The 12,792-nt window shown below is 43.2% G+C and overlaps 1 protein-coding gene across 1 annotated transcript in view; it reads left to right on the forward strand.

The window, feature by feature from the left end:
- Positions 1–379: 379 nt before the first annotated feature.
- LOC109479099 overlaps positions 380–12,792 on the forward strand; it is a gene marked incomplete at its 3' end in the record, with an annotated part of 41,305 nt that continues 28,892 nt past the window's right edge. Inside the window, exons 1-3 of the mRNA XM_019780973.1 lie at positions 380–773; positions 890–1,156; positions 12,564–12,733. Of these exons, the coding sequence (XP_019636532.1) occupies positions 380–773; positions 890–1,156; positions 12,564–12,733 (831 nt within the window). The remainder of the gene's footprint in view (positions 774–889; positions 1,157–12,563; positions 12,734–12,792) is intronic.

Consider the following 12,792-nt stretch of genomic DNA (forward strand, 5'->3'; position numbering starts at 1 on the left):
CCGTATTGCAGACATATATCACATTTGTGCAAAAAAGTGAGACAGTTTTGCCTCCCTAAATGTGGATCTATGGAACCACCTGGGGATTACAGCCGGTAATTAGCTGCAGGGTCTCCGTCCCCTCACGGTCACCGCGTGGCCTCAGTCTATCTCCACGCGCTCAGGGGCAAGTCGCACAATCAGTTCGCCCTCCACAAGTCGATTGACAAGCTATCTTCTCATTTCTACCCCCTCTCCATGCCGCGTACACCCAAAAAAATGCGCTGTTGTGCCGGCTGCGGTGACCCTCTGTCTTCTCACAAGGCGGGTCAGGCCGGAAAAGACTGCAAAGGTCCTCGGCCGGGCAGATTCCTCGGCCTCCCACTCTGCCCTGCTCACTATGTCGCACCCCCAGAAAAGAAAGAAGAACTGGAAGCAGCCACCCAGGAGGCTGAGATCAAACGAGAAGAAGTTGCAGCAGCTGCAGTGCCCCTCCACCCCCACCCCCCCCCCCTCCTCGGGAGGTACGGGCGCTCTGCTTCCCCCGGCAGCTGGTCCGCCTGCTTCCGGGACGACGGCACCCCACCACCCGTCGGCTGCACTTCCCCCACCCGGTCCCGGCACGGCTGTCCCGCCGAAGACTGACGCGGGGAAACATGGATCAGCAGTAACAACTGGGTCCAGGAGACGTTATCATGGACACCCTTCGGCCGGACGCCGGGCTTCTCGCCAAGGTGAACAAAAGTTTCCAGCCCTCGACTTCAACAAACAGACGGCGTCAGCCAAGTCTACAGGTAAGACGAAGTCCTCCACGCTCTCCTCGGAACACCTCGTGTTCAGTTGTGACTCGGCGGACGCCAAAAATATGACAGGTTTCTGAGCGGCTGCATAGGGCTGCTTCTCTCTCCAGCCTTGCCAGCCTGGGAGGCCAGGGGCCGTTTAGCCCTGCTACAGTACACGTGCCACCGGCTGGTCCGGTATCCCTGGCCCGTTGTCAGGGCGTTTCACCACGCCGCCGTCACCCGCGCCCTGCGTGTCCCCACGGAGTGCAATATGGACTGGGAAGACATAAAGGAGTACTACATCGATGGGGATGCCAGCAAGCTAAAGAACACAACCGCCGTGGCGACTTCCCTCCAGTCGACGACCAACGCCAGCGGTTTTCAGAAGAACGAGAGCACGTCGACCGCGTGCCATTTCGAACATTATTGCGGTTACTGTTTCTCGCGGACTGTGTTGTTGGCGGCATTAATATAAGTTGAAAAACTTGAGGGTGCCGTCACCACGTCTGGTGATTACATGTTCGAATAAAAAGAAGACAGGACAATGTTTCCGTCATCCGGACGCGACCTGCCACCGCAAGAAGTTCAGAGACAAGAAGACGAAGGACGACAAAAAACCCTCAGAGTAACTACATCCTACTACACGAACTATAAGTAGACCAGGGCAGTCTCTTGCCGAAGGACATTTCGATGTTAGAAATAGTACCACTAACACAGGTCAGAACACTTCCTTTTTCCTGCCACCAGGGCGTACATATTGTTTATACAGACCCGTCCGATATTTTGATTCATTCCAAACTACGCAGAGAGAAGCGTGCAGATAATTGCCCTGCTATGGATTACGACGGCACGCTTTAGACTTTTGTAACTCCACGGGGAAAGCCTGAGATTTTAAACAAACTTAAAAAAGATCTGCGTACATTACATTTCTGTAAAAACCTAGATGGCTTTTTGTGATACTTTTTCATAGATTATTGGCTTAAAATACGTGATGTATTCCAACTGTGGATGTCTAACATATGTGAGATTTTTACACTTTTGAGCCTGAAGATTGGTGGCTGATGATAGTTGAATGTTTCCCACGGTCACAAGCGCGACGCGATGTTGGTGGCTGTAATTATACCTGTCCATTGTCCATGATCTAATTTTGACAGGTTTCATATTAATGGTTGTATCCTCTATTGTTGGGCAGGGTATTTTTCCATCGTTCACATGACCTTTTCTGCCCTCTCCCATTGTACAAGGCGCATGTTCTAACCACAGTAATTGATACATGTCAACCCCGATTAAACACAGACCTCCCGGGCGTTGGATCAGCGACCCTCGGGCGATCCGACCCCCATCGGGTTACCGTGGTCAAATCTGGGCGGCGAAGTTCCCACATTTTAGGCAACCCGAACTGAGTTCTATCGGGTTCGATCTCATTCACGGCTCAAAAAGACTGTAACGATTGTGCCGCACCGTACCTGATTGCATTTTCCCCGTCCCACCCACGGTGCCCCACCTCAAAGCTTGTCATATCCTCCCCGCTCCCGTTTGAGACGTCGATGCATCTTGTCACGTTCAAAACCTTCCTGTCAAAGATTGAGACTTGATACTCTCAGGAGTTCCATGGTATCATGTTTGACAGGTTTTGAACAAGGGTGGTTTTGAAAGCACGTTTACAACTCCGAGGTAGTCAGCACCCAAGAAAGGTGCAAGTTAATACAACATATTTAAGTTTTTGGTCTATACCATATCGTAACTTTACAATGTTTGACAAGTCTAAAAGTAAAAGGATAGAGAAAATATAAAGTATTGTAACCGTTATTCATTGCTTGTTCTGCTTTGCTATAGCCCGACAGGCTACATCGCCATGCATACTTAACTCGGTAGCATGTTGTGTCCCCTTGCTGAAAAGTTCAGTCAAAGTCACCCTTATACTTTTTCTGAACATTGTAAAGCCTGAGTCAAATTGTAGAGATTTGTCACATTTGTGCTAAAAATTGTGACATTTTTGCCTTCTCTGAGTGCCCTGCTTGGGATTACAAGGCCACGCTTCAGACTTTAATTAAATTCAAAGGGAAAGCCTGAGATTTGAAACAAACGTAATGATGAGACTTCGTACATTATATTTATGTGAAAACCTTGGTGGCTTTTTGTTAGACCTTTTCATGAACTTATAGGCTCTAATACCCTGTTACGCCACAAGGCTGGTGGCTAAAGTTTTTTTAATGTTTCCCACGGTCACAAACGCGACGCGATGTTGGTAGCTGTAATTATACCCGCTCATTGTCCATGATCTAATTTTGACGGGTTTCATATTGATACTTGTTTCCTCTATTGTTGGGTGGGATACTTTTCCATCGTTCACACGACCTTGTCTGGCCTCTCCCATTGTGCAAGGTGCATGCTTTGATTTCACACGTGCACAAACCTCCCATGTGTTAGATCTCCTTTCGGCCTTCGGGCGATCCGACCCCCATCGGGTCACTGTGGTCAAAGCTGGGCTGCAAGTTCCCACATTTTAGACAACCCGAACTGTGTTCGATCGTGTTTAATCTGGGTAATATGTACAACCTCATTCACGGCTAAAAATCGTTAAGGTTGTCCCGAGAATCGTGTTTTAGGGATTTTTTTCGAAAATAGTCTAAGATTTTAATTATGGGTAATTTAGTTTAAAAGATGTAAAAAAATGCTAATTTTAACAGTATGTCAAGAAAAAAATATACCTTAAACCAGAAATTAAAACAAAAATCCTAATTTTTTTTTTGTTATTTTTCTAGTCTTAGAAAAAAATGCAGATTTTGAGCAATATACGTTACCAATCCTTAATAATGTTTGCCTACAAAACATGACACTGGCTGAGTCTCACTGGTGCTCCGAAACCTGACAAAATTGCCAACAAAAAAAAAAAAATCAACCGACACATATTGTTTTTTGGTGGAAATAAAGATATTTAATGTCGGCATGAAGTCAAGGAAATGGGTATAAGCACCTGTAGGAATAATATATGGTTCGCCTTGTTCGGTATCGCGCCTGGTACTTACCATGAGAATCGATATACATGTTTTATAAAATGATTTTAGCGTTGACAAAACTGCCATTCAGATCATACAAATTTCCATACAATATAGGATTTCTACTATACTATCAACCAAGATATTTCCCACCACTTACTAAGGGAATAACATACCCCAGAGATGTTTAGGCGATGTATGAAAAAGTCATACCTCAAATACAGTATCACTTCATGTTCAAAATAAAGTCAATTAGATACAGGTCTGCGGACATTGTCAGGAACTTGTATTTTATAATACTATATAAGTGTCATTTTACAGGTTCAGAAAGCTGATCTTTGCTAACCCCGTAATACGTAATACATAAGTACATGTAAGTATATAAACACGATACTAATACAAGAAACCCGTTAATGTTTTCTATTGCTAAAAATTCCAACGATAACTAAGTCATAGATTTGAAAACTTTTTGGGGTGACTGATTAGGAATTCTTGATGTATTTGCTAAATGAGGGGCTCAAACTTCTTTGACCAGTCAGTTTTCATGAATTTTTACTGCAACTTATGCCGCCTAGCCTTTTTAAAACTCTATTGCAAAAACCTCAGCTGAGTGTGAGTGCCGCACCGCACCTGATTGCATTTTCCCCGTCCCACCCACGGTGCCCCACCGCAAAGCTTGTCATATCTTCCCCCGCTCCCGTTTGAGACGTCGATGCATCTTGTCACGTTCGAAACCTTTTTGTCTGAGATTGAGACTTGATACTCACAGGAGTACTATGAAATCATATTTGTCAGGTTTTGAACAAGGGTGGTTTTGAAAGCACGGTTACAACTCCGACGTAGTCAGCACCCAAGAAAGGTGCAAGTTAATACAACACATTTTAGACTAAGGTTTTGGTCTATACCATATCGTAACTTTACAATGTTTGAAAAGTCTAAAAGTAAAAGGATAGAGAAAATATAAAGTATTGTAACCGTTATTCATTGCTTGTTCTGCTTTGCTATAGCCCGACAGGCTACATCGCCATGCATACTTAACTCGGTAGCATGTTGTGTCCTCTTGCTGAAAAGTTCAGTCAAAGTGACCCTTATACTTTTTCTGAACATTGTAAAGCCTGAGTCAAATTGTAGAGATTTGTCACATTTGTGCTAAAAATTGTGACATTTTTGCCTTCTCTGAGTGCCCTGCTTGGGATTACAAGGCCACGCTTCAGACTTTAATTAAATTCAAAGGGAAAGCCTGAGATTTGAAACAAACGTAATGATGAGACTTCGTACATTATATTTATGTGGAAACCTTGGTGGCTTTTTGTTAGACCTTTTCATGAAATTATAGGCTCTAATACCCTGTTACGCCACAAGGCTGGTGGCTAAAGTTAGTTGAATGTTTCCCACGGTCACAAGCGCGACGCGATGTTGGTGGCTATAATTATGCCTGCCAATTGTCCATAATCTAATTTTGACAGGTTTCATATTGATACTTGTTTCCTCTATTGTATGATACTTTTCCATCGTTCACACGACCTTGTCTGCCCTCTCCTATTGTGCAAGGTGCATGCTTTGATTTAACACGTGCACAAACCTCCCATGTATTAGATCTCCCTCCGGCCTTCGGGCGATCCGACGCCCTTCGGGTCACTGTGGTCAAATCTGGGCTGCAAAGTTCCCACATTTTAGACAACCCGAACTGTGTTGGCTCGTGTTCGATCTGGGTAATTTGTACAACCTCATTCACGGCTATAAATGACTGTTAAGGTTGTCCCGAGAATCGTGTTTTAGGGATATTTTTTTTTAAATTGCGTCAGTTTTTGATTATAATTTCAACAGTATGTCAAGAAAAAATATACCTTAAACCAGAAATTAAAACAAAAATCCTAAAATTTTTAGTTATATTTCTAGTCTTCGAAAAAATATAAACATAGGGGATTTTAAGCAATATACGTAACCAATCTTAAACAATATTTGCCTAAAAACATGACTTTGGCTGTCTCTCACTGGCGCTCCGAAACCTGACAAAATTGCCAACAAACGAATAATCAACCAACACATATTGTTCTATTTAATGTCGGCATGAAGTCAAGACAAATCGGTATAAGCAGCTGCAGGAATAATACATGGTTCGCAACGTTCGGTAGCTATATAGCTCGCCAGGTATTGAATATCGAAACCGATATACACGTTTTCTGAAATGATTTTTAGCGTAAAAAAGCATGTCATTCACACAAATTTCCATACATTATAAGATTTCTACTATACTGTCAATCAAGATATTTTCCACCACCTACTCACGGAATTAACATACATCAAAGATGTTTAGGCGATGTATAAAAAGGAAAGGGTAATAACCCAACTACAATATCACTTCAGCTAAAGATAAAGGCAATTCGATACAGGTCTGCAGACATTGTGAGAAACGTGTATCTTATAATACTATATAACTGTCATTTTACAGGCTCAGAAAGCTGCATTTGCAATTCGCATAATACGAAATATATAAGTACATGTAAGTATATGAAAACGATGCTAATATAAGAAACCCGTGAGCGTTTTCTATTGCTAAAAATTCCAACGATAACTTAGTCATAGATTTGAAAACTTTTTGGGGTGACTGATCAGGAATTCTTGATGTATTTGCTAAATGTGGGGCTCGAAATTCTTTGACCAGTCGGTTTTCATGAATTTTTACTGTAACTTATGCCGCCTAGCCTTTTTACCTTCGCCAAGAAGGTTATGCTTTCAGTAGCGTTTGTCTGTGTGTAGGTGTGTTTGTGTGTGTGTGTGTGTGTGTGTGTGGTTTAGCAAGATAACTCGAGAAGCAGTGAATGGATTGGAATGACACTTAGTAGGTGGGTAGGTCTTAATGAGACCTAGAAATGATTAGATTTTGGGCCCCCTGGCGGCTTTCCTTGGTACTGCAGCAGAACTTCCGGTTTTGATATCTCCTGATCTGCACATGCTAGGGTCACGAATTTTGGGTGGTAGAAAGCTCTTGGGCTAGGAAAGAAGTGACGTGAGTTTGGGCCCCCTAGCCGTTTTTTCTGGAACTGCAGGAGCATTTGAAGGACGATAACTCAAGAACCGGTTGACGTATTGTCGTGATTTTTGGTATGTAGGTAGCTGAAGGAATGCTTGACATAATCAGATGGCAATTATGCAAATCGGGGGCTAATTTGCATAATTAATAAGGAAATTCTATAAATCTGCTTTGTTCGATAATAGAACTATGAAGCACTTGTGACATCTACTTGAGAACGAGAAAAACATCTGAAGATATAGATTATGTAAATGAGGACCTAATTTGCATAATTAATGGCAAATTCTCATAATTCCATAGTTGTAACTGCTGCACCCCAAATTTCATACTTGCCACATTTGGAAGTTAAGTGAAGGTGAACATCAATAAACATAATTTATTCAAATCATCACCTCATTTGCATAATTTATGAGGAAGTGCTATAATAGCCCTTTTCTTATGATAAGGCTGTCATTGGATGGAGAATATGATCAACTGATATAATCCATGCAAATGAGGCTCTTATTTACAAAATCAGTGATTAAAATTGTATAATTCGTCACCCGCAAGGGTTAACATCATTTGGCGAAGGTATGAGGTTGTGAAACTCTTGTTAAAACTCTATTGCAAAAACGTCAGCTGAGTGTGAGTGTCGCACCGTACCTGATTGCATTTTCCCCGTCCCACCCACGGTGCCCCACCGCAAAGCTTGTCATATCCTCCCCGCTCCTGTTTGAGACGTCGATGCATCTTGTCACGTTCGAAACCTTTTTGTCTGAGATTGAGACTTGATACTCACAGGAGTACTATGAAATCATATTTGTCAGGTTTTGAACAACGGTGGTTTTGAAAGCACGGTTACAACTCCGACGTAGTTAGCACCCAAGAAAGGTGGAAGTTAATACAACACATTTTAGACTAAGGTTTTGGTCTATACCATATCGTAACTTTACAACGTTTGACAAGTCTAAAAGTAAAAGGATAGAGAAAATATAAAATATTGTAACCGTTATTCATTGCTTGTTCTGCTTTGCTATGACCCGGCAGTCTACATCGCCATACTTAACTAAGGTTTAGTCAAAGTCACCCTTATACTTTTTCTGAACATTGTAAAGCCTGAGTCAAATTGTAGAGATTTGTCACATTTGTGCCTGAAATTGTGACATTTTTGCCTTCCCTGAAAACTCTGCTTGGGATAACGACGTCACGCTTCAGACTTTAATTAAATTCCCAGAGAAAGACTGAGATTTAAAACAAACGTGATAATGAGACTTCGTACATTACATTTATGTGGAAATCTCGGTGGGTTTTGTTAGCCCTTTTTAACACGCGGTTACGCTGTTAGGTCGGTGGCTAAAGCTAGTTTAATGTTTCCCACGGTCACAAGCTTGACACGATGTTGGTGGCTGTAATTATACCTGTCCATTGTCCATGATCTAATTTTGACAGGTTTCATATTAATGGTTGTATCCTCTATTGTTGGGCAGGGTATTTTTCCATCGTTCACAGGACCTTGTCTGCCCTCTCCCATTGTGCGAGGCGCATGTTCTAACCACAATAATTGATACATGTCAACTCCGATTAAACACAGACCTCCCGGGCGTTGGATCTCCGGCCTTTAGGCGATCCGACTCCAGTCGGGTTACGGTGGTCAAATCTGGGCTGCGAAGTTCCCACATTTTCTAGAACCCGGACTGTGTTCGATCTGGGCAATTTGCAATACCTTATTACCGGCTCAAAATTACTGTAACGGTTGTTTCGAGAATCGTGTTTGGGGGGAGGGGGGTAATTCAGTGCAAAAAAAATGTCATTTTTCAGCAGCATGTCGATAAAATCTATACTTAAATAAAAAAAATGTCACTTTATCAGTTGGCGATGTATCGTATAGGATCGCTATAAAAGTACATGTACCTTTTGTACAGATAACAGGCCAGAAGAGTTCGAATGCGACGTGCGAGTTGTATGGTCCAATTTACAGCGTTCTTGTATGTTTCACAGGACCCGCAAAAACGCAGATATTCTGTCCTCAGGCAGAGTTTCCTTCATGCTCGTTTGGCGCTCAGGTGTCGTGGCGCCATTTCTGCAGACAGACAAGGACCTCTTAATTTGCATACTGACTACTATAAGAAATATGTATACAAAAGCTAGAGTTCCCCAACTTTATACATTAGACTTCAGACAGAAATTCTTGCATTTTCTCATTCATACATTATGATAATTGCAAATAATTAAAACCCTGATTTGCAAGATTTAAGACTGATGATGTTGACTTTTACCTAACTTAAAGAACTCACCTTACCTACCGCGCTATATGGTATTATGACATTTGAGGCCATTGTCAGCTTAAATGTGTATGTTAGGTAGGGCATTGACGCTCACGCCTTTATGCTGTTCGGCCTCACGACGTCATGTTGTTAACCTAGTAGTAAATGAATTCCATCTCCGACGAGAGAAAGCTGATTGTATATTTGTATGCCGACATTATCAGTTTGTCCTGTATCATCGAAAATCTCTACAAAATTTTGAAAGTGAGTTTCGTAGTGAGTTCGGATGTTATGTTTATATGGCGAGAGGTGCAGCGTACTTTGACAGATAAGGGACGAAACACAGGCATCCTGTCCTCAGGCAGATTTTTGTTCCAGCTCGTTTGGCGCCCAGGTGTCATGGGACATGCTTGGCAGGCAGCCAACATTTCCAACATTTGATAAACTCACGCAAATGTAAATATTACTAACTGGCGCAATGTGACCCAAACATTAACTTAAGTAATATTTTTTTAATCATTTCCAATGGACCTTTCCTTATTCCTTGCCATTTTGTTGAATGGATTCAACTGTTGGGCAGATACAGATTGTCGTGGATTCTGTCTGAAAATTTGTTCTAATGTCGGTGTGATTTTGGTGTTGAAAATAAACTATCAAACATTTTTAGTTTTCTAAGAATAAAACACAAAGTGATGCTTGATAATACTTAATTGGGATTTGGAGAACACCCTTAAGCGACGGTCACAACTCGCCGTACGTGCTTCTGCGTGCTGTCTATGTGCAAAAACGTGGGCAATCGTGCGGCATCCGTGCGTGGTGAGTACCACCTCCGTACGGAATCCTACGGATTTCGGAGCACGCAGACACGCCGTAGAACTTTAAGTGCATGTAATACTTTTTCTACGTGCGGTCTGCGGATTTACCACCCGTGCGTGCGAGTACGTGCGACGCGCGTGCCCCGTACAGCCTATGAGCGTGCAACGTACGGACTCCGTGAGTCTCACTTCACTATTCTCACGTGCAATTGCTGTACGGACAGCGCACGAAGCACGTGCGTGCCACGCACGGTGCTTGCGTCATCCGTGCTTACTCCTCACTTCCCAGTTGACCTGCTCAATGACCACGCAGAACACACGTGCACCATACCAGGTGCTCCGCACGTGCAACGCACGTGCAACGCACCTGATCTCTACAGTATATAAAGACAACTTGACGGGCGACTGCCAACTCGTCTCCAAGATGCCCAGGAAGGCTCAGAAGAAGACTACCAGACAAGACCCAAAGAAACGGGCCGCGGAAGACACCAGGGCGGCTAGTGATGATGAAGTTAACAGGAGGTGCACGCACTTACAACGTGCGAGTGAGTAAGGAAACCGTGCGTACGCCTCACGTGTAGGTACGGCCTGTACGCGGCAACGTAGAAATCGCACAGAGATCGTGCGTTGTAAGCACGTACAACTCACTTACCACTTGCGCAACGTACGATGCACGCAACCGCTGACGGCCAGGCGTGTCGTGCAGACCACGTACGTACACCTTGCGCAACCGTGCGAGTGACGTACTCCCTCGGCCGGCCACCCTACGTTTGCTGAAAAAACGCAGCAGACGTAGCCACGACAAAAACGTACGGACAAAAAGCACGCACGGCGAGTTGTTTTAAGCGACGGTCACAACCCGCCGTACGTGCTTCTGCGTGCTGTCTACGTGCAAAAACGTGGGCAAACGTAGGGCATCCGTGCGTGGTGAGTACCGCCTCCGTACGGAATCCTACGGATTTGGGAGCTCGCAGACACGCCGTAGAACTTTAAGTGCATGTAAAACATTTTCTATGTGCGGTCTACGGATTCACCACCCGTGCGTGCGAGTACGTGCCGAGCGGAAGAAGCACGTGTGAGTACGGCCTCCTGACGGTAAAGTAGCAATCGCACAGACACCGGTCGTTGTAAGCACGTACAACTCACTTACCACTTGCGCAACGTACGATGCACGCAACCACTCACGGCCAGACTTGGCGTGCAGACCACACTCTTACACTTTGCGCAACCGTGCGAGTGACGTGCGAGTGACGTGCGTAGACGCCACTCCTTCCCCACGTTTTCAGAAAAAACGTAGCAGACGTAGCCTCCAAAAAACGTACGGACAAAAAGCACGCACGGCGGGTTGTGACCGTCGCTTTACTGAAAACACTATTGAGGACAACCTTTCGGGATGGAAACAATTGATGTTGAGGAGTACTACATGAAATTGTAAGCTTTGTATGGAACAGTCTATTTTGGAATGAGTTGACGGACTGAAATATGTTACATTTGCTTCAGAAGAAATATATGCTTTTCTAGTTTTAAACATATTGCTTCTCACGCTAAGCCAGCGATAGAAATCGATGGATGTGGCCTTATACTTCTGACCGGCTCAATAGCGCCACCCTCCGATGCAATCCTGCAGGGCAGCAGAGGAATATGTTTGTTCTGTACAACCAAAGTGATTAAATGTTTAAAAGTAACTGATAAGATACCACACATAATTGTTGTTTGTGTTAATTCAGGTGGTGTACGCTGACACGATGTCGGGTCCGGGTACATCCGGGTTCTGGAGGTGGATGATTCTTTTGTTGATGGCGACAACTGCAACAGTCACTGGGCAAGGTAAACCATAAGTTGAAAATCCATAAATACAAATTCAAATTCAAGATTTTTTGTTCGTCACAACTGTAATTGGGAAATGGCCTACTTGTCATTTTTTCATTACTGAAAATGTGCCTGTTCAACAATGCTAGGTTTGAACCATTAACTTAGGATAACATGTGGACACAAGTATGTAGTTTGTGTCCTTTTCATACATGTATACGAAAAGGTAGCGTATATTGACTGCACCCAAAATTCATTACCGATACCTTGACGTTCTTAATTTTAAGCTATCACCCTTGTGTTTGTGTGTATTTCTAATCTTAAAGAATCTTTGCGGTGTATCGTTGCTTATCCAACAAAAGAAACAAATAAATTTTCTCTCGACTTCCTATATTGTCAACATAGGTGTTCAAGTTTTTGCATCAAATGTTACTAAGTTTTGTACCAACGATTTGTCCTATATTCACTATACGTGAAAATGTTAAATTATCCCCATATAGGCCGACGGTGTTGCTTCATTTCTAAATAACTTTATTGCTTTACTGCTTTCATTCTGTTTTCTAATGTTAACAAATCGGAAGGGATTTGGGCTTGTGCTTTATAGTGACGAGCTAAGATCATTGGCCATCGTCGACAACTAGGGACGACCAAAAAACGAAAACAAAATATCCATAAGGACTCGTTCTCAATATATTGCCAAACTTTTGTGTGTTGGTCTCGTTTGGAATACATTTCATCAATGGGACGATGACAGTGCATTTACGGATAGAAATAGATAAATCAGCGCACGAACCTACATAGTCTTTACAACTGTAATGCTGTTTTTTTTAATACAGGTAATATTATGCTAGGCCGGTTTTAGGTCATTCAAATACAGGAACACATTTTTTGTTTCCTCCTAGTCTGTCAGAGCCCGTTTGGGATGGAGTCTGGTGCCATACCTGATGACAGCATCACTGCATCTGGAGTCGGGCATCACTACGCGCTGGATCCCCACCTCGGGAGGTTAAATGGAACTACTCATTATGGAGCCTGGGGACCAGCCATGCATATCATCGGACAATGGTTGCAGGTGGGTAGACATTTTAAACGATTTGTACATTTAAAAATGACTACACCTAACTAACTTCA

Source organism: Branchiostoma belcheri, unplaced genomic scaffold (assembly GCF_001625305.1).
Source record: "Branchiostoma belcheri isolate BF01 breed outbred unplaced genomic scaffold, Haploidv18h27 scaffold467, whole genome shotgun sequence".
In the NCBI taxonomy this organism is placed as follows: domain Eukaryota; kingdom Metazoa; phylum Chordata; class Leptocardii; order Amphioxiformes; family Branchiostomatidae; genus Branchiostoma; species Branchiostoma belcheri.